The sequence below is a fragment of the Prunus mume genome, linkage group LG5 (assembly GCF_029339155.1).
Source record: "Prunus mume cultivar Tortuosa linkage group LG5, ASM2933915v1, whole genome shotgun sequence".
Taxonomy (NCBI): domain Eukaryota; kingdom Viridiplantae; phylum Streptophyta; class Magnoliopsida; order Rosales; family Rosaceae; genus Prunus; species Prunus mume.
In genome coordinates, this window is record NC_142702.1 from 11,426,874 (window position 1) to 11,454,182 (window position 27,309).

Genomic DNA, 27,309 nt, shown 5'->3' on the forward strand with positions numbered 1-27,309 from the left:
TCTTGGCAATTGCATTTTACATACGTTTTCAACACTATGGTTCCATTCCTATGTAAAGAGGATCTTAATATATGTAAATTAAAAGATTTTGGTACCCATTTGTGAGGTTTTGTAACTGCATTACAACATTATGGTTCACCTTAATCTATAATGTTGTGAATTTCCTTTTTAGAATGATATGGATCCATATTACAAGAAAATAGAAAATGATAGACCTTAGGAATGTAAAATGGGGTCCTTATTCTAGTAAGAAGAGATTTACAAGATTAAGGATCGGTGTTACAAGTATTTGGATACAAGGGTAGCATAATGCCGTAAACAAGGTCTCTAAATTGCTAAGTTACAACATTAAGGATTCGTGCTACAATGGTTTGGACGTAAGAGTTCCATAAAATTGTAAAGTGGATCCTTAATCTCGTAGCTTACAACATTTGGGTTATCATTTATGGTTTTTTGCACCATGATTACAAGTTTCAAGTTGTTCCTAATTCATAATCTTGTAATACCCTAATTTACAATAGAAAGGATCCCTCTTACAACTTTAAGGTAAATGTGGACCTTGGAGAAGTAATTGTGGAACTTATTAAAGACCCCATTTACAATATTTTGGACCTCAATCTTCCATACACTTGTAAAGTGTATACATAAAATTGTAATATCGTAATTTACAATAGAAAGGAGCTCCATTACAGGGTTAAGGCAATTGTGGACCTTGGAGATGGAAATTTGGTTCTTATTCCTGTAAACGCAACGGTTTACAACATTAAGGACTCCAATTACAATATTTTGGACGTAAGCGTTCCATAAACTTGGAAAATGGATCCTTAATTTCGTAGATTATTAGATTTGGGTTCCCATTTATGAGTTTTAGCACCATCATTACAAGTTTAAGGTTATTTATAATCCATAATCTTGTAATAGTACTATAATTTACATTAGAAATGATCTCCCTTACAATGTTAAGGTAAGTGTAAACCTTGGAGAAGTAAATGTGGTTCTTAGTCTTGTAAACACAAGGGTTTACAATATTAGAGCATCTCCAATGGGGGGTTGTATAATGAGGTGTATGTTAAATATACACTATTTGTGATCAGAATCACCTGCAATGGGGAAGTGTAAACGATTGTAAATTGCATAACAATCGTGAGATGCAAATTTAGATGCACATGTACATCCTTTTTTTACATCTATTGCAGGTGGGGCCTACATGAGAAAAAGTGAGAAAAAGTGGGCAAAAGTGAGCAAAATCAATTATACATCTTTAGATTTACATGTTTCCCATCGGAGCAAAAATCACATTTACACCCCCACTGTGGATGCTCTTAAGGACGTCTTTTATAATGTTTTGGACGTTAACGTTCCATAACTTATAAAGTGTTTTTATAAACTTGTAATATCGTAATTTACAATAGAAAAGATATTCATTACAAGTTTAAGGAAAAAGTGGACCCTAGGATGTAAACTTGGTCCTTGTAAGCACAATTGTTTACAACATTAAAGAGTTGTATTACAATAGTTTGGACGTAAGAGTTCCATAAACTTGTAAAGTGGATCCTTAATCTCGTAGCTTACAACATTTGGATTATCATTTATAATTTTTTGCACCATGATTACAAGTTTAAGATTATTCCTAATTCATAATCTTGTAGTACCCTAATTTATAATAGAATGATCTCCCTTACAACTTTATGGTAAATGTGGACCTTGGAGAAGTAAATGTGGTCCTTATTCTTGTAAACACAATGGTTTACAATATTAAGGACCTTTTTACAATCTTTTGGACGTTAACATTCCATAAACTTATAAAGTGTATTCATAAACTTGTAATATCGTAATTTACAATGAAAAGGATTTTCATTACAAGTTTAAGGAAAAAGGATTTTATTTGTAATTCTTCATTTTGATAATTGCATACTAACAATCCAAACGTTGTTGAGCAAATTGGCAATTGCATATTTAAATTTCAAATCCACCTCACTGTTTAGCAATTGCATGCAAAAAGGGGTGCTTTGCAATTACCAAATAGAGATAGAGTAATTGCATATGTGAAGTGGTTACCTGCATGCATGCAATTGCCCTTTTGTATGTAATTAGTGGCTTTGGTTTGAAAATTGGACATTATTGCAAAGATTATGGTTGGTTATTTATGGTGTATTTGCTAATCAGGAATTGGAATTCGAATCAGAAATTGAATTCCAATTATGGAGAATTTTTGTGTTTACTTCAGTAATCATGCATTAGAGTTATAGTGAAAAATAATCTTATTATATTGTAAATGCTAACCAAAAAAATCTAGTAATTCACATTTCAATTTTATTTTATTTGGTTAAAAAAAGTTTAGGGGGAGATTGACTTGGTTACCCTCACAACCAGCACCAGGGATTTGCATTTCAATTTTAAATAATCATGATAACATCTATTTTATCCTTTAATGAACTCAAATGCCTAATTTTTTTAGTTAAGTAGTGGCACACCAATGTCTTCAAGAAAGTTGAGCATGTTCTAAATAACGTGCAATTGTCATACTCAAATTAGTTATTGTAATTTGTACGATATGTTTATACCAAAATGAACAGCCAATGAGAATCAGACACGTGGACAAAATTGAGCTATCAGAGCCTTGGCACCCACCTACCGATCCCACGATTAGGGCAACCTCCTCCTCTGGGACACGTGGCAGTCCCACAATTGGTGTCCACAGTCCCACCAAAATTCCAAACAAAATGCACACCTCCCAAGGTCTATAAAAAAGGACAACTATCCCAAATTGGAGGTAATCAGAACTTATGCCTATTGATCTGTAGTTCAACTTTACTAAATCCGTACTTACTTAAGCATCGGAGAGCCTTCGGCCGGTACCACACCGGTGCCCTAGGTCTTACCGAGTATTTGTTATCTTGCAGAACACGCGCTCTACCGAGGCTCGGAGCATACCGAAGATCCAACATCACTAAGTTGCGCGGGAAAGTGTCGAACCATTTTTCTGCGTCAACACACTACTACTACAAAAGGAAAACCACGACGGAATTCACCGTCGTGTATTCTGTTTTCAAATGGTCGTGGAATCCACCGACATCTTTTCCATAACAAAACCACGACGGTGAATAACCGTCGTTGTTAAAACAAAACACGCTCATCAAAAATAAAAACCGACGCTTTGTGCTGCAAAAAGACATAAAAAAATCGAGGATGAAAATAGACGACCAACTCCAACAAAAAAGCGTCGTTAAAAAGGAAACAGATGACAAATATAAATACGACGTCTTTACAATCATAATAGACAACGTTATTGAAACCTACTACGTCACAACATTTCCCACAACCGTCATAAAATAAATTTTCCACTTCGATTTTTTTATGAATTATGACGTGGAAATAGATGTCAGGGTCATTACTTACGACGCATATATTTACAGAGACGACGTTGAATTTGATAAATAACGTCGGTTCCAAATAAATGAGAGCCGTATTACAGAATTTATACGTCATATTTTGAAAATAAACGACGTGAAAAAAGATGGTGTCATTAATTACGACACAGTAATTTATAATGACGACGTTGTAGTCTATATACAACGTCGTCACCATTAAAAAGACTGTCGTCTTTAATAATTTATACGTCTTCATTTAAAAAATTGACGTCGTCTAATTCATATATCTTAACGTCGACAAGTTTAATGGACTTCAAATACCGTCGTAAAATATATTTTCCACTTCGATTTTTCTACGAATTATGACGTGGAAATAGATGTCAGGTTCATTAATTACGACGTATGTATTTACTTAGACGACGTTGAAATGAATAAACAACGTCGGTTCCAAATAAATGAGAGCCGTATTACAGAATTTATACGTCATATTTTGAAAATAAACGACGTGGAAAAAATGATGGGGTCATTAATTACGACACAGTAATTTATAAGGACGACGTTGTCGTCTATATACAACGTCGGTACCATGAAAAAGACCGTCGTGTTTAATAATTTATACGTCTTCATTAAAAAAATTAACGTCGTCTAATTCATAAATCTTAACGTCGACAAATTTAATGGACTTCAAATACCGTCGTGAATTCATCCTTTTCCACTTCGTTTATGAAAGAACATGCGACGTGGTAAATTCATGACGACGTCGTCTTTTGTAACGTTCAGGTTAAAGTTCTCGCCTTTTAGACGTCGGTGTTATGGGATTGAGTCGTGTTATTTTGAATTACATGGCGGTTCTTTATGCTTGTCCGACGTGTTATCCTGGATTACTGTTTCACAATAGCATCGTGGTTCTTCATTGTTACTTTGCTTTAAGACGTCGGTAAATATATTGCGGTCGTTGAATGCTCCAAAACGTCGTTATTTATTAGAACAGACGTTTGTTTTTCACATTTTTATCAAAACCGTCGTGTTTTGTAATCTGGAACCAGTAATTTTTGTACTGATTGTTTTGTGGCCAAAACCTGTATAATGAAAGTGAAGAAATCACATTACAATATATTACAAAATTAATGTCATACACTGCCAATTAAAAGCATCATTCAACCCATATATCTTCACACCCATCTCGAATATTTTGACTCCCTAACTCAACCACCACTTCATCAAATGTGTCAACATTTGGCATCCCCGTAAATGGCTCACACTCAATTCTCACATCACCTAAGACATCATCACCAATAACATCATTATATTCTCTATTAGGCATTGATAACACTACCGACCAACCACGATGCATCGGGTCACAATAAAAATACTTGTTTGACTTGAGAAGCCAAAACAAATTGGTCATTCCTATGTCCAATTTTACTCAAATCTACAAGGGTAAATCCAAGTTCGTCCACTACAAGACCAGAAGTATTATCAATCCAATCACACCTAAAGACTGAGATTGTAAACTTTTGGTAGTCAAGGTCCCAAATTTCTTGAATGACACCATAGAAACCCATATTTGAGAGAATTGGGTTTTTATCCTTGGCACTAGCAACTTGCATAGTATGTGCAAGTAAATAAACTCCACTATTTTGAGTTGTCCGCACATCATCTTGTGCCTTGATGTTGAATTTAATACCTTTAATGAGATAGCTCCTATATAATGGCACTGCCATGTTTGGACCAGCTGCTAGCCACCTTAAATTTTCTGATACGCCATGATTGTCTTCCTCATTAAGTTCACTTTGAACCTGCAAATTAATCATAACTTAATTCAATCTAACATAGAAAGAAGAAAATTAAAAGTCCAATATGTTATTCAATAACATATACCTTGAAGCGTAGCCATTGAATGAAAGTGCTATTGTGCTTATCCTGCAGCCACTTTGTTCTCTTTCTAAATTTTGGATAAGCGGTCTGGATGTGGATCATATGTTGCCTACATGACACACAAAATTCAAGTATTACGGTCCCAAACATATAAGATAAACATAAGAAATAATTTAAAATGGAAACTTAAAGAATAAAACTCATACGTACTCGATATAAGGTAGGACTTCCTCCGTATTCTCCAAGACATATAGATGTGCTTGGTTCAACAGGTCCCGATCAACTACGCTCACTGCAACCTGATAATGGCTTTGAAACTCCTATCTTTTGGCTTGAAGGCACTCCAACTGTACATTTAACATCGATAAATGCTCGGTACAAAACTCTACAGCTTCTTCAGCTATATACCGCTCAGCAATGCAACCTTCGGGACGAGTACGATTCTGAACATACCCCTTTAGCACTTTCATATATCTTTCAAACGGATACATCCATCTAAAATATACTGGCCCACACAGACGAACTTCTCTGACAAGATGTACTACTAGATGAACCATGATATCAAAGAATGAAGGGGGAAAGTACTTCTCAAGCAAACACAAAGTAACTACTACATCTTCTTCCAACTTATCTAGCTTGGAAACATCAACAGTCTTTGCACATATAGCATTGAAGAAGAAGCACAAACGAGTTATTGCATACCTTGCAGGCTTCTCCAAAACAGAACGAATTGCCACAGGGAGCAATTGTTGCATTAAGGTATGACAATCATGTGATTTAAGGCCAAGAAGTCTTGAATCTTGTAAAGATACAAGATTTTTTATATTTGAAGAATAACCTTCAGGGACCTTCATACCATAGAAAGAATTGCAAACCTCTCTCTTCTCTGCTCTTGACAAATTCCAAGGCCCGGGAGGCAAACGAGTACGTCTTTCTCCATACTCGGGTTGCAAATCAGTTTTGACCCCCATGTTCAATAAATCTAATCGAGGAGCAATCCCATCTTTATTTTTTCCAGGGATCTCCAGCAATGTACCAATGATACTATCGCAAACATTCTTCTCAATGTGCATAACATCTAGGACATGCCTCACAGGAAGGTATTTCCAATACTCGAGATCAAAGAATATTGATTTCTTCTTCCAACAAACTCTGTCACCATGTTCAACCATATGCAGCACTTCTTCTTAGGTTAATGGCTCAGGAGGCGTGCCATATTCAGTTTCCCATTAAAAGCTGCACGTTGCCTCCTATATGGATGATTGATCGGTAACCATTTTCTATGCCCAATGTAACAAATTTTGTGGCCATTTTTCAACCTATGACTAGGTGTATCATCGCCGCATATTGGACAAGCTTTATATCCTTTAACAACACAACCAGATAAGTTTCCATAGGCGGGGAAATCATTAATTGTCCACATTAATGCAGCTCTGAGTGTAAAGTATTCTCCATTATGTGCATCATACACTCCTCCAATCCCATCCCACAAAGATTTTAAATCATCAATCAAAGACTCCAAGTAGACGTCTATATCATTTCCGGTTGTTTAGGACCGAAATCAATAAGGTCAACATCATGAACTTTCGTTTCATGCACAGCCATGGAGGGAGATTATATGTAACTAAGATAATCTGGCCAGCAACTATATCTGCTACTTAGAGAACTGTGGGGATTGAATCCATCAGATGACAGAGCCAATCTCAAGTTTCTCGGCTCATTACCAAACTCGCCATTTATCATCAAGAAGTTTCCAAGACGGGAATCTACTGGATGAGACATATAACCACAATTGATTTTCTAGCAGCATGCCAAGTCAAACTCTTAGCGGTCTCATGTGATCGAAACATCCTTTTAAACCTTGGAATTGGAGGAAAATACCACACCACCTTCGCTGGCACACCCTCTTTCAAGATTGAATCTTTGCCTTCCTTCCACCTTGAGATACCACAATTAGGACAATGAGTTAAATCCTCATACTCCTTCCTATACAAGATGCAATCATTGGGGCATGCGTGCATTTTCTCATAACTCAGCCCAATGCACACAAAGTCTTTTTGCCTCATACATAGAGGCCGGTATTGTATTTCCTTCTGGAAGCAAATCGCCTTGAAGTATCAATAATTCAGTAAAACAGTACATCACTCATCCCATATTTTGCCTTCAAATTATACAACTTCACTAATGCCGATAACTTCGTGTACTTTCTACAACCAGGGTACAATGGTTGATCTCCATCCCCAATCACATTGGCAAACTCATAAGGATCAGATCCAAAATCACCAAAATCATTATCATCCATCTCTATTTCTTCGGACACAAAACTGTACCTACTATGGTCATCATCTTCTTCAACATTTCTACTAGCATTAGTAGTTTGCTTCCCAAGGTTCTCCGTGAAATGTCCAATTCTTATAGCTTTGGTCAACTCCATTAAAGTATAAGTGATCCCTTATAATTCCAACCCCAAACAATTTCAAATTAACACATTTAACACATGGACAACGGATATGTGTGGTAGTTAGAAGATTTTCTACTGAGAAAAGTTCAAAAATGCTTCCACCCCTAACTCATATGCCTTCGATCTTCTATCCGAGTGCATCCATGACTTATCCATCTCCGACACTATACCCTATTATATATAATAAAGTGAAAAGACAAGCAATGACCATCACTATAGCAGATTATATAAAGTATAATAGCAAGTAATATACAATGAGACGACGGTTTTTAAACAAAAACAGACGTATTTGACATATATAGACGACGATTTTATGTCGTCTAATTATAACCACGACGGTAGTTAAATAACACCGCGTGTATAGTAATAAAAACGACGGTTTAAAGTAAAAACCGTCTGTCGATGCCTGAAAACGCGTCGATATCCAGTTTATTTTCAAGATCCCAAAACCCTATTAAGAACACAACATAGACATGAAACCAAGCAAGAAACCAACATATACATGAAACCAACATATACTAAGCATGAAAACAATAAATCCATTCCCAATTCAACATAACAGAGAGTGATTAAAAGATCCGACAAAATGAAATCCATTCCCAATTCAACATAACAGAGAGTGATCAAGAAAACATTAAACAGAAAATCCATGAACCCATACCTCCAACAACATTATTAACAGATCGCAAAACATATACATAAAACCCTTTAACAAAATAACGTAATATATCATTCAATGAATTTACAAGGGGAAGAGAGGGTTTGTACTTACAGGTTGGCAGAGCTCATAGATTATGACCAAATTGGATTTGACACAGCCTGGCCCAACTTTGAATTAGAGATGAAGTGAGAGAGCGAAATGTTATGTTGCGCGAAATCTGAAAATTTTAGGGTTCAGGGTTAGAAGTATAAAAATAAGAGCCAAATCTGAAAATTTTAGATCCCGCGAATATTTTAAGAAAGCGCGCTTTTTAAAACATCGACCGAAAAAACACGCGTCGTTAAAATTTAACATTAAACATGATGCTTATTACATTAAGGACGTCGTGGTAAAACTATGTACCACGCAAAATCAAAAAAGGCGTTAAAACTATGAAAAACCACGTCGGGATTAAGTAACTAACGACGTTGTAAATAATAATAAACGACTCACGTGTAAACAAAATGTCGTTTAAAAGAGAAACGACGTCGGATTTTTCACCATACGACGTAAACTCAATATTCCACGACTCAATCACCGTCGTTAAAAGTAATACCCTAAACTTTAAAACCATAAATTATATATTTGTAAAATTTAATTTTATAAAATTGTTTATGGTTTTACATCCTAATAAATAACAAACATAAACCCTAAACCCCAAAAATTATACTTTAACCATAAACCCTAATAAATAACAACCCTAATCCCCAAACCCTAAACCCTAAACCATCAAACTATATAAGTGATGCTATGACTCATCAAAACAATTTTATTTAGGTTGGTCATTTTAAACTTTTATTACACAAACTGCATTTTTTTGGGTTTTAGGGGGAAGAAAATATATCAATGACTTCATAGGAGTTGAAGTTGAATTTTTTGAATTTATTTTAAATTTATTTTTAAAATTTTGAATTAAAAATAATAAAAAATTCTTATATCAACAACAAACCACGGCGGGGTTAAGTAACTAACGACGTTGTATAATAATAAACGACTCACGTGTAAACAAAACGTCGTTTAAAAGAAACGACGTCGTATTTTTCACCATACGACGTAAACTCAAAATTCCACGACTCAATCACCGTCGTTAAAAGTAATACCCTAAACTTTAAAACCATAAATTATATATTTGTAAAATTTAATTTTATAAAATTGTTTATGGTTTTACATCCTAATAAATAACAAACATAAACCCTAAACCCCAAAAATTATACTTTAACCATAAACCCTAATAAATAACAACCCTAATCCCCAAACCCTAAACCCTAAACCATCAAACTATATAAGTGATGCTATGACTCATCAAAACAATTTTATTTAGGTTGGTCATTTTAAACTTTTATTACACAAACTGCATTTTTTTGGGTTTTAGGGGGAAGAAAATATATCAATGACTTCATAAGAGTTGAAGTTGAATTTTTTAAATTTATTTTTAAAATTTTGAATTAAAAATAATAAAATATTCTTATATCAACAACAAACTACGACGGGGTTAAGTAACTAACGACGTTGTAAATAATAATAAACGACTCACGTGTAAACAAAACGTCGTTTAAAAGAGAAACGACGTCGTATTTTTCACCGTACGACGTAAACTCAATATTCCACGACTCAATCACCGTCGTTAAAAGTAATACCCTAAACTTTAAAACCATAAATTATATATTTGTAAAATTTAATTTTATAAAATTGTTTATGGTTTTACATCCTAATAAATAACAAACATAAACCCTAAACCCCAAAAATTATACTTTAACCATAAACCCTAATAAATAACAACCCTAATCCCCAAACCCTAAACCTTAAACCATCAAACTATATAAGTGATGCTATGACTCATCAAAACAATTTTATTTAGGTTGGTCATTTTAAACTTTTATTACACAAACTGCATTTTTTGGGTTTTAGGGGGAAGAAAATATATCAATGACTTCATAGGAGTTGAAGTTGAATTTTTTGAATTTATTTTAAATTTATTTTTAAAATTTTGAATTAAAAATAATAAAATATTTTTATATCAACAACAAACCACGACGTTGTAAATAATAATAAACGACTCACATGTAAAAGGACGTCGTTTAAAAGAGAAACCATGGCGGATGTTTCACCATCGACGTAAAATACATATTCCACGACCTAATCACCGTCGTTATAAGGTATTAACCTAAACCCTAATAAATGACTTACTTGTTCAAAAGGACGTCGTTTAAAAGCGAAACCATGGCAAAATTGTCATCAAAACGACGTCTTATGTACGTCCCATCACGTCTAAATATCATTTTACGTCGGTTTTTTACATAATTATGTCGTTGGAAAGTTATTACACGTCGGTTACGCAATTTGTTTTTTCTTTTATATGATGAAAACCTCAGCAAATTTTCAGGAAAAAAAAGGATGTATATTATAGACAAAATTGGTACATTATATATTATAGACAAAATTAGTACATATAAAAATATCGAGTGTTCCAAAAATCCTCTAATCCATATGAAGGCAAACAAACTCTGCCCATTCTTTCCTGACTTCATCAATGGCTGCTTGGGGGTATAGCGCTTGATCTTTTCCCTTGGCAAACTGCAATCCATAAACAATGATTATTAAGCTTTACAAAATAAAAAGAAATTCGACATACGACGCTTTTTTCATAACCGACGTAGTCTATCGATTCAACGACGGTAATTTTAAATGACCGTCGTTGATAATACAAAAAACCACAAAAATGTTTCTGAAAATTTTATTCTTACCTTCTTCTCAAACTCCAAGGAAGGATCCATGATGATGTCCCTCATGAAGCGCATCACATAATATCCGCATTCGACAACTTTGGGTTGCTTTGGTGTGCCCGCGAGTTTTCCAAATTGGTGCTTTACGGCCTGGTCTGCCTATGTGGGAATTATAAATTTTTAAAGCACTGCTTCACGATGTTTTTGCCCTCCTCATCAACCACACGATTTCCGGTAGAGGATCCAGAAAATAGACGGTTTCCCTCTTTGACCTCACAATCAGCAAGACCTAATGACGGCTGCACAAAAATAAAATAAAAACGACGGTTAATATAAAAGTCAACACTAGAGGGAAAACGACGTTTATTTATAAAAACCGACGTATTATATAGTTTCACACGACGTAATAACTTAATCATCGACGTCATTATAAATTTATCACGACGATAATTAACTACCGACGTGGTTAGTTGTTTCAAACGACTCAATAAATAAATAACCGACGTGGTTAGATGTTTCAAACGACACAGAATTAGTTAAACAGTTTTATAAGTGGTCAATTAGTGAAAATCATACAAACAAAATCCTTTTAAAGAGACTAACCCTGGATTGTAAGGCATCATGAAAATCTGTTCACCATCCGCTTTTTCGAATCGATCGCTACACGCGATCCGCCGCTTAGTGACCCAGCGTTGGCACTAACTTGAGCAGGTCGATAAAGCCAACCATGCTGCACATATTTGCTTCTCTCAAAAGATCATATAAGCACCTAAATATATAAAACAAACGACGGTTATTTATACACAAACGACGTATTATACAATTTCACACGACGAACTGAAATAGAAACAGACGTGATAACTAATTTATCACGACGGTAAAAAAAGAACGACGTGGTTAGTGGTTTAAAACGACGCAATAATTAAACAACCGACGTCTTATGATATAATGTTTGATATTTGATTAGGACAAACCTCATATATACTGCAACCACAGTAGCCCCAATTTCTTCCATGCCTGCAAACTGTGTAATATCTTCATGCAAGACGAAGGTACTTCGATCTGCACCAAACACCTCCTTCTCAATGTTGAAGGTCATGATCTTCTCCTGAGGCTTTAGTGTCGTTTCCACATAACGACAAAGGGACTGTAAGGAAGATGGCACCTCCACATTGGAATAATCAACTACTTCATTACCCTGTTTAAAGAAATAAAGCAAAATAAAATGACGTGGTAATTCATTAAAAACGACGGTTTAAATTAAAAAACGTCGTCTGATTATAATTTAAACGACGGTAATTAAATACCGTCGTTTTAGATAATTTATTACGTCATAGAAAATAAATTCCGACGTCTAATGTGAAAACAAACGACGGTTTAAAGAAAAATATCGACGTCTGAAATGTGAAAAACAAATTAAAAGGCAAAGTTATGAGAATATACCTCCTCGTCATGCTTTTCTTCATCTTGTTTTTCTTCTTTCTTCTCTTCATCATTTGTGTCTTCCTTTTGGCCTTCATCTTTTTTCTCTTTTTTTTCTTCCTTCTTCCCTTCATCTTTTGTTTCTCCCATCTTCTGTTCATCTTTATTTTCTTCTTTCTTCTCTTCATCTTGATTATCTAAAGCCCCAGATTTCTGTTTTAAATAATAAAGAAATATATATATAAGACAGATTGTACAGAGAGTAAAAAAATTAAACCAAAACGTCGTGGTAAGGCATAACCTAAGACGGTATGTAAGAATTATGGACGTCTTAAAATTATTAAACGATGGTAAATAATAAACGTCATGGTAATTGTATATTACGTCGTTAAGGACTAAAACCGTCGTCTAAAAACCACAAGTACGACGCCTAATGGCGTGTAAAACAAGTAAACTAAATACGACGTGATATTTAAATAAACAGACGGGTTATTTATAAAATCGTCGTGGTATGTTTTAAAACGACGGGTTTATTTATAATAACGACGTCTAATGTTAAAAAAAACAGAGAATTCAAAGTTCAGTTATGTTACCGTTTCTTCCTGCTGTTCCCCATTTTTGGCAGATTATCCTCTAAATGTTGGGATCTCCTTCAGCCCTGCAATGCTTGCTTTATCGTACATTGGATTTGTGGGACTTTGCTGTAGACCTTGGTTTTGAGAGGGGCTAGTTTTCGGTTTAAGCATGCTTGGATCAAAATTGGGGATGAGGTGGGAAAGTCGACTTAGTAAATGTTCCTCTCACCTCTACTAATTGTTTGGTTCTAGCTTCCATCTTCTTAGTCTCTTCTTGAAGGACAATTCTTACACTTTCCTTCAATTGATCAGCAAACTTTACCCTCTGTGGTCTAGGTAAATTGAAGAATTGCCTAGGGGAAATCCCAGCACCTACCCCTCTTACTCTCCCTGGATGCTCGGGACCCAAAGCCAAGGTCAACACATCATTACTGCCAGTTATACTCAGACTGCCTTCAGCCACTTGTTTTTGCAATTCATCCTAAAACAAAGACATACAAAAAAGTCAGCACAAGAAAACACACGACGGTTATTTATAAACAAACGACGCATTATATAATTTCACACGACGCACCAATATAGAAATCGACGTTATAATATATTTATAACGACGTTAATTAAAACCGACGTGGTTAGTTGTTTAAAACGACGCAATAAATAAATCACCGACGTCTTTTGCTGTAATTACAGAAAATAGAGTTGTGATTCCAGATTTAGATCTTTCACGACGTTTTTGAAAACATTTCGACGTAGTAATAACATTAACACGACGAAAAAAATTAACCACCGACGTCTTAGCTATAATTACAGAAAACAGAGTTGTGATTCCAGTTTTAGATCTTTCACGACGTTTTTTAAAATATTTCGACGTAGTAAAATCATTGACACGACGGAAAAATATAACATAAGACGTAATAAGAATTATACACAGTTTAATAAAAATTTAAAACAGAGTGTGTAGGCTTACAATTAATTTTGCTTTCTCTGCCACCTTTGGATCCGGGATGTTACCATGTTTGTCCTGTCTAGCTTTCTTCCATAAGGTAGATCGATCAATTTCTACCCCAGGCATGGTTTCCTCCAATTAATCCTCCAAACCAGCATATCCTTTTCGAGATAATCGATGATTGTACTCAAGTTTCTCCCTAATCTGTGAATGTTGAGAATGCACAAACTCAAATTCTTTGGATAACCTTGAAGCTACAAAGGCATCCCATTCTGCTTTCTATGAATTTATATACTTCAGGGGGTTGGCTTAATTTCTCCCTCTCCTTGATGTATGGAAGGATATAATGCCTCGTCAGTGTAGAGTTGAAATCCTTCCATTTCTTGGCAGCAGAAGATAACACCGAGGTCTTGCCCCTTGACCTACCACAAAAGCCATGTCAACGGCTTCCCAAATCTGCTCCTTTATATCATTGGGGATTTCAGCCCATTTCTTGTCCACAAGTGGGACTTTGGAGCGTGCCAACACACCAATGTAGGATCTGCATCTCGGTATGTGCAGGCCACATCCTTTCCCCTTTGTTGTACTCAACAACGGCTTGATTTTCTGCAATTTTCTCTTCACAACACGAGGCATTGTGCTTATACCTCGACTGACTTTGAATCCTCGAAATTGTTGTCGTCTTTGCTTGGTTCTGTCTCGTGATGAAACAAACTTCATCTTCTTCAAGGGCTTGTGTTGAGGAGTTACCATTCCATGCTCCTTACCCCATTTTTTTGGAGCAGAGTACTTACTTTGGTCTTGAGAAACCATGGTTACAGAATAAACAAACACGCAAGTGAAAATATTTCGGGAAAAAATTAGAACACAAACGCACGGTTATTTATAAACTACGACGTATGATAAGATTTTACACGACGTAATAACATAACATCGACGTAATAAATGTTTAAAGAAGAAACAATATAAATGTTTAAACAACGACGAAACAATATTAAATAAGACGTAATAAGAACTTATTACGGCGATATTTACACGACGTCGTGATATTCATATTAACACGACGTAAATATTAATATAACGTCGTGTTATGGATATTCACACGACGTGAATAATAAGCTACCGTCGTATTTATAAGAAACCAAAAACATTTTTCTTTCTCTGTGAATGTTTGATTGCAGGTTTAATTTCTCAAACATGGTTTTTGTTTTTCCTAATTTGATAAAATACAAAGAAAAAAAGCTTTGGCATCTTTTTATAGACGACGGTATCTTAAAACAACGTCGTGGTATGAACATTCACACGGCGTCAATAATAAGATACCGTCGTCTATATAAGATACCAAACCCTACTTTCTTTCTCTCTGTATTTTATCAAATTAGGAAAAACGAAACCATGGTTCAGAGAAATCAAACCTGCAACTAAACAAGCAAATAAAAATTTGACCGTCTATTTAAAAACAACTTAGATCAATTTTAAGACGACGCTAGGACGATGATGAACCGTCGTTGTCTACATATTTAACCACGTAAATACAAAGCTACCGTCGTCTTATTTAGTTGAATTAGTTGTGTTCAAAGTTGAAACTTTCCCTCTCTTTCTGTGTATTTTATCAAACTTGGAAAGAATAAAAATGATTTTCGCCAGAAAAAAGGTAAAGAGATTTTCAAAACAAAAACAGTATGAGCATGCAAAATAGCAACAAAAATAGTGAGAAATGAAAGCTTACCTTTATGCGTGCAATGAAAGCTTTCTCTCGGATTTTGGTGTTTAAGTTCAGAGGCGACGAAGACAAGAGGAAGACGATGAGATACTCGACAGTGCTCGACAAGGAAAAAGACGAAAAGTTTTCTCCGGAGATTGAAATTTTTCTCGGGTTTGGAAACAGTGCATGTGTAAGTCGGTAGACGAAAAGTTGTATATGTATACAAACCGTTTCATAGTAATAAGACGGCGGTTTACATAGAACGACGACGTATTAATAGACAAACTACGACGTTAATTTAAACTTATGACGTGGTACATAAATATGACAGTAGTGTTGTAGGTACCGCCGTAGTAAACTCCAAAATAAAAGTCGATAACTCAATATCTCGCGTCATGGTAGAAATATTTAACACGACGGTTGTTTTAAATTTACGACGTTTATTTTTATAATATACGTCGTTTTATTGTAATATATCGACGTGGATAACACTAAACTAAAACGACGTATTATTTTTTCACGACGTGGATTCGTTTTTAAACGTCGTTATGTGTAATATAACCGACGTGGATTTTATTTTTTTATTATAAATATAATTTTTTCCCTTTTTCTTATAGTTTATTTTTCAAAAACAGTGCCTTATAGATATAGTTTTTTTTCCCGAGGAAATTAATGTTCTAGAATTTGTAAAGTTTCTTTTCTAGGTGACTGATTTAAATCAAATAAAAATATAAAACAACGATGTTTTTGTTATACCGTCGTTGTTTCTTGTCGTCTTAAGTAAGAAGAAAACGACGTAATGTATTTGTTACCGACGAGGATTATTTTTGTTAAACGTCGTTATGTGTAATATAACCGACGTGGATTTGGTTTTTTAATTATAAATAGGGTTTTTTTCCACGGGTTCTTTCAGTTTTAGTATTCGATTAGGGTTTCAACTTCTTCATGCCCCTTTCTCTGTTTCACCTCATCTCTTGGGAGGCAATTGTTTGAATGTTGGTTATCTGTGGCTGATTGCAAATCTGATTGCAAATCACCAATTTTCAATAAATTGTCTCTCTGATTGCAAATCTGTGGCTGCCGTCGTGAAGTTTTAGGAGGCAATTGTTTGGATGTGAATGTGTGTGTGCGTTTGTGTAGATACACAAACGCACACGCATCATTCACTTCCAAAAAATTGTCTCTCTGATTGCAAATCTGTGGCTGCCGTCGTGAAGTTTTAGGAGGCAATTGTTTGGATGTGAATATGTGTGTGCGTTTATGTAGATACACAAACGCACACGCATCATCACTTCCAAAAATTGTCTCTCCGATTGCAAATGAGGTCGTCAAATTTCGAAGCAATTTTTGGATGTTAATGTGTATGTGCGTTTGTGTATCTCAAAGACACAAATACACATACATCATTAACCTCTAAAATATTGTCTTTCTGTAAGATTATGATGAGTAATGAGTTCCATCTTGTAAGATTTCCTAACCCTTGTGATCTCGAATAATCTGATTATGTCGGCGGTTTTCTATATAAACCGTCGTGGTTATTTCAATTCTTGTCGTTAAGTAGATCTACCGACGTAGGATAACAAAATCCAAGAAATAAATTGTTAAAAAAATTCTTATTCAGACGACGGTTTAAATATAATGTATGACGTATAAAGTGGAAAATACGACGTTAAATTCTATAATACGTCGTTATATGAAAACCCCAACTTGGTAAGATTTAAAGATGTCGTCGTAGAAATACGAGAAAGACGTCGTTATATTTACCTTTACTGTAGTTGTACATTAATTTAATACGGCGGTATTTTGTATTTTACCGCCGTGGATTTATTTGTAATTATACGGCGCCTTATACGAAAACTTGGTCGTGTTAATTTCCGGGTAAAACGACGGCTTTTTGAAACCGCCTTCTTTACTTTCTACGTCGGTCGGTTCATAACTTCCGCCGTTATTTATTGGCTATGATTTTACCTCTTGAAAATCCTATTTCAATAAGACGTCGGTTTTTAAATTAAGTACGTCGTGTTTTATGAACAGCCATTTGAAACTCCATTTTTTAGTTGTCTAATGTGTTATTACACGGCGGTTTTATAAAACCGTCGTCTTTTAAAAAACAACGACAGTTTTCACTTAGACCGTTGTGTTTTTCTGGTCGTCTTTTTCACTTTTTGTAGTAGTGAGTAAAACCAATATTAATGGTTCATGTATGTATTAGTGACTAAACTTAGAGAGGCATCTCGCAATTTTCAAATGCAATTGCATTAATTTATTTTTAATGGTCATATAGAATTTTATGCATAAAAGACACAAGCATATAGTCAAGCATATTTTAACACTATTTTCCACCTAATATGCTCAATACCCTGTGCATGATATTTAAAATGAGCTAAGAGTATCGTAGTACCAAGCACTAGCAGAAACCATAGAAGTATCGATAACAAAAAAATCGAATACAAACATAAAAGAAACATATGCAAATAGAAGGAAAAAAAAAAACATAGATGTATAGATTCAAGGTAATATCCATGAAACCAAACAACAAAATAAGAATTCACTCATTATCTATAAAATATACAAGTGCATTATCACAACTTTGAAAATAACTGAAGGAACCAGTAAATTAGCACACAGAAACTTAGGACAAACAAAATCACCGTATCTCAGAATAGAGGGAGGTAACGTAGTAGAGCAACAACCAAACCAATAATAATTACCAACCATTTCTCTTCCTTGGCTTATCTATAAGCTGAATCCCACAAGACTAATTGCACTATAACACCATCAACAACATAAGTAACAGTGATTAAAAACATAAGCCTAAACTTGATTAGAAAAGAAACATGTATGTATAGGACAAAAAAATACACGTATAAATACAAAGTAATATGGTAGTCTCAAGCACTAGCAGAAATCTTTTCCAATTGCAGGTAAAACCTCTTTGAAGATTAATTAAACACAACCAAATTACATGTGATAGATACGTACATATTAAGCGTATATATATAAAAAATTCTCAAAAGTCTCACAATCCAAAATTCAGAGATTCCAAAACCAACCAAAACAATCTCTAGCCATTCCCCAAAAATAGACACTACCAGACCAAGCATTTTTTTTCTTCATATTTCCAGCTATCTCGGCAATTTTATATATATATATATATATATATATATATTATAATTCAAGCTTCATTAAAGCATCAGCCAAAGACATGACAAAAGGCCAGCAAAACAAAAGAAATCGACAATAAAAAAAGAAATAAGAACATAAAAAGAGCTATAAACTCAAGGCAACCTAAGAACACGAGCAGGTTTAGTAACAGCTCAAAAGGAAATCCCTCACACAAGAAGCATTGTTGGGACCAACATGAGTCGTTCTTGGTGCTCTGCCAATCTATAGTCCTTTGCATAGCACACTTGTGAGAATCCTTATTCTTAAAAATGTTAATATTTTATTTTGGTAAGTATTAAATTATAATTATAATTATTTTATGGAAGTCTGTTTTATTTGCTTCACTTAATGCAAATTCAATAATTTTGATGATTTTCTTAAACATTTGCTTTTAAATAGCATCTTGTGCATAGCTATTTTTCATGCATAAGAATTATTTTACACTCCACGTAGTTAGCATTTGTGCAATTTTCACTATTAGTTTTAATTCATGGTCTTGTTAGAGTTGGGCACTAGGAAACTTAATCTCTTGCATGCAACACCTCTTGACTTTAATTATTATAGTTGACAAATTTACATTTCGTTGCATATTAGCTAAACAAACGTGGAACTCATTTACACTTGCTTGCAGCACACTAAGGCTCACATGTGTCTTTGTGACTAAGCAACTTAACCATGAGCTGTTATAATTGTAGAAATAGTTATCCACACCTGAAGCAAATCAACATGCAGCCAATGAAAGTATAGGAGAGTTGCCGCCTCTTCTTAGTATAAATAGGACCCTTCACTACTAGTTGTCATGCATAGTTGTGCATGAGAAGAGAAAAAGAAATCGAAAGGGGAGAAAGTGAGAGAGAAAAGAAGATAGAGTGGAAGACTAAGTTTGTGAAGGTGGTAGAAAATTGGAAAACACATTACATTTCTAGCAAAAGCTTTGGTATCAAGGTAGGGGTTTCTTGGGGGCCTTTTTTAGAAATTGATTTAATTAAATTTTGTGAAGATTATATTATGCGTGGTACTTGTATTAGGTGTTTACGTAATCTTAACTGTTTGAATAATGTGGGCATGATTATATGTATATTGGTGATATTTAAATGATTACATCGTTTTTATGAAATATGTGAACTATATAATGTCATGAAAATTATTTGGAGTTCTTGGGTTGAGAAAATAATGGTGGAAAAGAGGGTAATGGAAATGGTCTTTTGTATAGTTGAGTCTAACTCTTGGCAGGTACCAGTCTCAGGGATCCCACAGTGCACATGATTTTTATTGGGTGATTCGGGACTGGCGAAAGGGAGTTAGACAAGATGACTAACAAAAGGGGAATTATGGGATGATTGAAATGGGTGTTAGTTCATATAAATGGGCATTCGGGACCAAGTGGTATAAGCATGGTATGGGACGTGCAGGTCCTTGTCCAGTTATATGAATTAACGGGATTAGATGAAGAGCATTCACGCATTAATACTAATAATGTGAAATTTGGCTGCTTGATTATTTATCACTTAATTTAATTATATCAATTTATCGTAAAAAGGTTTATGTCCCTACCGAGTGTGGTTTCGCTCACCCTAATAGATTTTGCAGGTACCGAACCTGAAATCTAGAGCTTGTGATGATTTTGGCATGTCTATAAAGTGTGTTATAGCTTGTGGATGAATAATGAGTTACTCTTTAGTGAACTCTCAAATACTTCTAACTTGTAAAATAATGTAAAATTTTTAAGGTTTCAGATGTTGTCGTTTCTGCATTTCCGCTGAATATTCTATGTGAAATATTTATTTTATTATTTAAATATTTTTCTTCACATTTTAGTTATAATTTTTATTAAATTCTATAATTAAGGTGTGAATCACGTCTTAACCCAAGGTTTTGTAAATCCGAGGGTTGGGGCGTGACAACACTCCCTCTGTTCAAATTAAATTCACCAAATTTTTACAAGAAAGGAAAACAAAACAATATTATTCATGAGAATAACTAAAAGTCTAAGCTTTTTAAGTAGACCTTGGAACATGTACTAACCAAATGAAGAAAAGTAATAAACATCTAAGCTTTTTCCCGTCATCATATACCTACTACTTGTTGTAACAGTTTAAAAAAAAATGGCGCAATGGTGCACCAGGTGCACCGTAGACGTTGCCTTTGTTAGAGACCATGTCGGTGAAGTTTGAGACCATGTTGGATTGTATTCGTATTTAAAAATTGAAAACTCCCATGGGCCATGACAAAACATGGATAGAGCCCAAACTGGCTGTTTTCGCGGGTTACAAAAATGATATTGGCCCTAGAATCTTCTGAGATCCCCTCATTAATCTTGGATCCAGTGCAACAAACAAAATATGATATTGGGCCTAGAATCTTTTTCCTACGTGGGGTCTTGATTAAGTTTTTTCTTCATTTTTATTTTTATTCAACACTAATAATATTGACTAACGATTACTTTTCAAAATAAGACTAAGAATAATATTGGCTAACAAAATCGAACATAAAATCTTGACTGCTTATAATGTGTCCTTTTTGCTGTCATAAAGTTGCATAATGTAGTGTAAACAAAAATTTTCCGAAGGTAAATGCTCTAACCTTGGAGCAAAAAGAAGGCTAAGAAGACTCAGATGAGAAGAAATAATTGTACAAAAAAGTAATAAAACTTAAAAATGTTGCTTGCAAGAATGAAGACTACACACAAAAAAAAAAAAGAAAAAGAAAAAAAAAAAAGCCAACGACTGAACTAAAAATAAATAAAAGAGTGAAACGGGAGAAAAGATTAGTCTTACACATAGCTCCTTCAAGTATACTACAGCATTGCTCTTTCCTTATTTTCCTAAAAGGATAAAATCGACACAATAAAAAGAGTAATAAAAATCAAAAAACCTACATTTAAAACCAAAAACGCGAGTCTTGTTGTTCCAACTTAATTCTTCCACCTGCTTTTATGTCTTCTATATACTTAACAAAACTAATGCGAGCATAGCTGCATAGCTGCGTAGCCAGCATATGCATATATAAATAAGTAAAACAAGTTCAACCGCATATGGTTTTTGTTCCCACCGCCACACCAGCAGTACAGGCTGTCCAGCTTTGCTGCGATTAAGGTTTCCTGTAAAAAAAATTGTGGATTCGATTAGATAATTACAAATGGATAATGAGTAAAATTATTAGAGAGATGAATCTATGGGTCATCTAGAAGCGAATAATATTCTCAGTTATTATTTTTTTCTGCAGTGTTTTAATACATTATATCTCTCTAGGTCTAGCTAGCTAGCAATGGGACTCGTGTGAACTATGGGTATCAACAGGGCTAGTCTTCAGATTTTGAGGGCTCTTTGCTAACCTTAAAATGGGGCCTTGCATAAAATAACACAAACTTACACCATTACGTAATGTCATACAATAAATATTTTTTTTCCCTTAAAGTGACCAAACACTACTACAAAAAAGGAAAACCACGACGGGAATTCACCGTCGTGTATTCTGTTTTCAAATCGTCGTGGAATCCACCGACATCTTTTCCATAACAAAACCACGACGGTGAATAACCGTCGTTGTTAAAACAAAAAACGTCATCAAAAAATAAAAACCGACGTCTTTGTGCTGCAAAAAGACATAAAAAACAGTCGAGGATGAGAATAGACGACCAACTCCAACAAAAAAAACGTCGTTAAAAAGGAAACAGATGACAAATATAAATACGACGTCTTTACAATCATAATAGACGACGTTATTGACACCTACTACGTCACAACATTTCCCACAACCGTCGTAAAATAAATTTTCCACTTCGATTTTTTATGAATTATGACGTGGAAATAGATGTCAGGTTCATTAATTACGACGTATGTATTTACTTAGACGACTTTGAAATGAATAAACAACGTCGGTTCCAAATAAATGAGAGCCGTATTACAGAATTTATACGTTATATTTTGAAAATAAACGACGTGGAAAAAATGATGGGGTCATTAATTACGACACAGTAATTTATAAGGACGACGTTGTCGTCTATATACAATGTTGGTACCATGAAAAAGACCGTCGTGTTTAATAATTTATATGTCTTCATTAAAAAAATTAACGTCGTCTAATTCATCTTAACGTCGACGAATTTAATGGACTTCAAATACCGTCGTGAATTCATCCTTTTCCACTTCGTTTATTAAAGAACTTACGACGTGGTAAATTCATGACGACGTCGTCTTTTGTAACGTTCAGGTTAAAATTCTCATCTTTTAGACGTCGGTATTATGGGATTGGAGTCGTGTTATTTTGAATTACATGGCGGTTCTTTATGCTTGTCCGACGTGTTATCCTGGATTACTGTTTCACAATAGCGTCGTGGTTCTTCATTGTTACTTTGCTTTAAGACGTCGGTAAATATATTGCGGTCGTTGAATGCTCCAAAACGTCGTTATTTATTAGAACAGACGTTTGTTTTTCACATTTTTATCAAAACCGTCGTGTTTTGTAATCTGGAACCAGTAATTTTTGTTCTGATTGTTTTGTGGCCAAAACCTGTATAATGAAAGTGAAGAAATCACATTACAATATATTACAAAATTAATGTCATACACTGCCAATTAAAAGCATCATTCAACCCATATATCTTCACACCCATCTCGAATATTTTGACTCCCTAACTCAACCACCACTTCATCAAATGTGTCAACATTTGGCATCCCCCTAGTAAATGGCTCACACTCAATTCTCACATCACCTAAGACATCATCACCAATAACATCATTATATTCTCTATTAGGCATTGATAACACTACCGACCAACCACGATGCATCGGGTCGTCAACAAAAAATACTTGTTTGACTTGAGAAGCCAAAACAAATTGGTCATTCCTATGTCCAATTTTACTCAAATCTACAAGGGTAAATCCAAGTTCGTCCACTACAAGACCAGAAGTATTATCAATCCAATCACACCTAAAGACTGGGATTGTAAACTTTTGGTAGTCAAGGTCCCAAATTTCTTGAATGACACCATAGAAACCCATATTTGAGAGAATTGGGTTTTTATCCTTGGCACTAGCAACTTGCATAGTATGTGCAAGTAAATAAACTCCACTATTCTGAGTTGTCCGCACATCATCTTGTGCCTTGATGTTGAATTTAATACCTTTAATGAGATAGCTCCTATATAATGGCACTTTGCCATGTTTGGACCAGCTGCTAGCCACCTTAAATTTTCTGATACGCCATGATTGTCTTCCTCATTAAGTTCACTTTGAACCTGCAAATTAATCATATAACTTAATTCAATCTAACATAGAAAGAAGAAAATTAAAAGTCCAATATGTTATTCAATAACATATACCTTGAAGCGTAGCCATTGAATGAAAGTGCTATTGTGCTTATCCTGCAGCCACTTTGTTCTCTTTCTAAATTTTGGATAAGTGGTCTGGATGTGGATCATATGTTGCCTACATGACACACAAAATTCAAGTATTACGGTCCCAAACATATAAGATAAACATAAGAAATAATTTAAAATGGAAACTTAAAGAATAAAACTCATACGTACTCGATATAAGGTAGGACTTCCTCCGTATTCTCCAAGACATATAGATGTGCTTGGTTCAACAGTCCCGATCAACTACGCTCACTGTGCAACCTGATAATGGCTTTGAAACTCCCATCTTTTGGCTTGAAGGCACTCCAACTGTACTAACATCAGATAAATGCTCGGTACAAAACTCTACAGCTTCTTCACTATATACCGCTCAAGACAATGCAACCTTCGGGACGAGTACGATTCGAACATACCCCTTTAGCACTTTCATATATCTTTCAAACGGATACATCCATCTAAAATATACTGGCACACAGACGAACTTCTCGACAAGATGTACTACTAGATGAACCATGATATCAAAGAATGAAGGGGGAAAGTACTTCTCAAGCAAACACAAAGTAACTACTACATCTTCTTCCAACTTATCTAGCTTGGAAACATCAGCGAGTCTTTGCACATATAGCATTGAAGAAGAAGCACAAACGAGTTATTGCATACCTTGCAGGCTTCTCCAAAACAGAACGAATTGCCACAGGGAGCAATTGTTGCATTAAGGTATGACAATCATGTGATTTAAGGCCAAGAAGTCTTGAATCTTGTAAAGATACAAGATTTTTTATATTTGAAGAATAACCTTCAGAGACCTTCATACCATAGAAAGAATTGCAAACCTCTCTCTTCTCTGCTCTTGACAAATTCCAAGGCCCGGGAGGCAAACGAGTACGTCTTTCTCCATACTCGGGTTGTAAATCAGTTTTGACCCTCATGTTCAATAAATCTAATCGAGCAGCAATCCCATCTTTATTTTTTCCAGGGATCTCCAAGCAATGTACCAATGATACTATCGCAAACATTCTTCTCAATGTGCATAACATCTAGGACATGCATCACAGGAAGGTATTTCCAATACTCGAGATCAAAGAATATTGATTTCTTCTTCCAACAAACTCTGTCACCATCTTCAACCATATGCAACACTTCTTCTCCTTAATGGCTCAGAGGCGTGCCATATTCAGTTTCCCATTAAAAGCTGCACGTTGCCTCCTATATGGATGATTGATCGGTAACCATTTTCTATGCCCAATGTAACAAATTTTGTGGCCATTTTTCAACCTGTGACTAGGTGTATCATCGCCGCATATTGGACAAGCTTTATATCCTTTAACAACACAACCAGATAAGTTTCCATAGGCGGGGAAATCATTAATTGTCCACATTAATGCAGCTCTGAGTGTAAAGTATTCTCCATTATGTGCATCATACACTCCTCCAATCCCATCCCACAAAGATTTTAAATCATCAATCAAAGGCTCCAAGTAGACGTCTATATCATTTCCGGGTTGTTTAGGACCGAAATCAATAAAATCAACATCATGAACTTTCGTTTCATGCACTGACCATGGAGGGAGATTATATGTAACTAAGATAAGCCAGCAACTATATCTGCTACTTAGAGAACTGTGGGGATTGAATCCATCGGATGACAGAGCCAATCTCAAGTTTCTCGGCTCATTACCAAACTCGGTCATTTATCATCAAGAAGTTTCCAAGACGGGAATCCGGATGAGACATATAACCGTCAATTGATTTTCTAGCAGCATGCCAAGTCAAACTCTTAGCAGTCTCATGTGATCGAAACATCCTTTTAAACCTTGGAATTGGAGGAAAATACCACACCACCTTCACTGGCACACCCTCTTTCAAGATTGAATCTTTGCCTTCCTTCCACCTTGAGATACCACAATTAGGACAATGAGTTAAATCCTCATACTCCTTCCTATACAAGATGCAATCATTGGGGCATGCGTGCATTTTCTCATAACTCAGCCTCAATGCACACAAAGTCTTTTTTGCCTCATACATAGAGGCCGGTATTGTATTTCCTTCTGGAAGCAAATCGCCTTGAAGTATCAATAATTCTGTAAAACAGCCATCACTCATCCCATATTTTGCCTTCAAATTATACAACTTCACTAATGCCGATAACTTCGTGTACTTTCTACAACCAGGGTACAATGGTTGATCTCCATCCCCAATCACATTGGCAAACTCATAAGGATCAGATCCAAAATCACCAAAATCATTATCATCCATCTCTATTTCTTCGGACACAAAACTGTACCTACTATGGTCATCATCTTCTTCAACATTTCTACTAGCATTAGTAGCGCTTCCCAAGGTTCTCCGTGAAATGTCCAATTCTTATAGCTTTGGTCAACTCCATTAAAGTATAAGTGATCCCTTATAATTCCAACCCCAAACAATTTCAAATTAACACATTTAACACATGGACAACGGATATGTGTGGTAGTTAGAAGATTTTCTCTGAAAAGTTCAAAAATGCTTCCACCCTTAACTCATATGCCTTCGATCTTCTATCCGAGTGCATCCACGACTTATCCATCTCCAACACTATACCCTATTATATATAATAAAGTGAAAAGGAAAGCAATGACCATCACTATAGCAGATTATATAAAGTCTAATAGCAAGTAATATACAACATAGACGACGGTTTTTAAACAAAAGCAGACGTATTTGACATATATAGACGACGGATTTTACGTCGTCTAATTATAACCACAGCGGTAGTTACATAACACCGTCGTGTATAAGTAATAACAACGACGGTTTAAAGTAAAAACCGTCGTCGTATGCTCAAAACGCGTCGATATCCAGTTTATTTTCAAGATCCCAAAACCCTATTAAAAACGCAACATAGACATGAAACCAAGCAAGAAACCAACATATACGTGAAACCAACATATACTAAGCATGAAAACAATAAATCCATTCCCAATTCAACATAACAGAGAGTGATTAAAAGATCCGACAAAATGAA

General features: G+C 35.0%; 1 protein-coding gene across 1 annotated transcript in view; it reads left to right on the forward strand.

The window, feature by feature from the left end:
• The first annotated feature begins 550 nt into the window (after nucleotides 1–550).
• LOC148916917 (diphosphomevalonate decarboxylase MVD2, peroxisomal-like) overlaps nucleotides 551–27,309 on the forward strand; it is a 42,603-nt gene continuing 15,844 nt past the window's right edge. Inside the window, exons 1-2 of the mRNA XM_089052321.1 lie at nucleotides 551–567; nucleotides 675–792. Of these exons, the coding sequence (XP_088908447.1) occupies nucleotides 551–567; nucleotides 675–792 (135 nt within the window). The remainder of the gene's footprint in view (nucleotides 568–674; nucleotides 793–27,309) is intronic.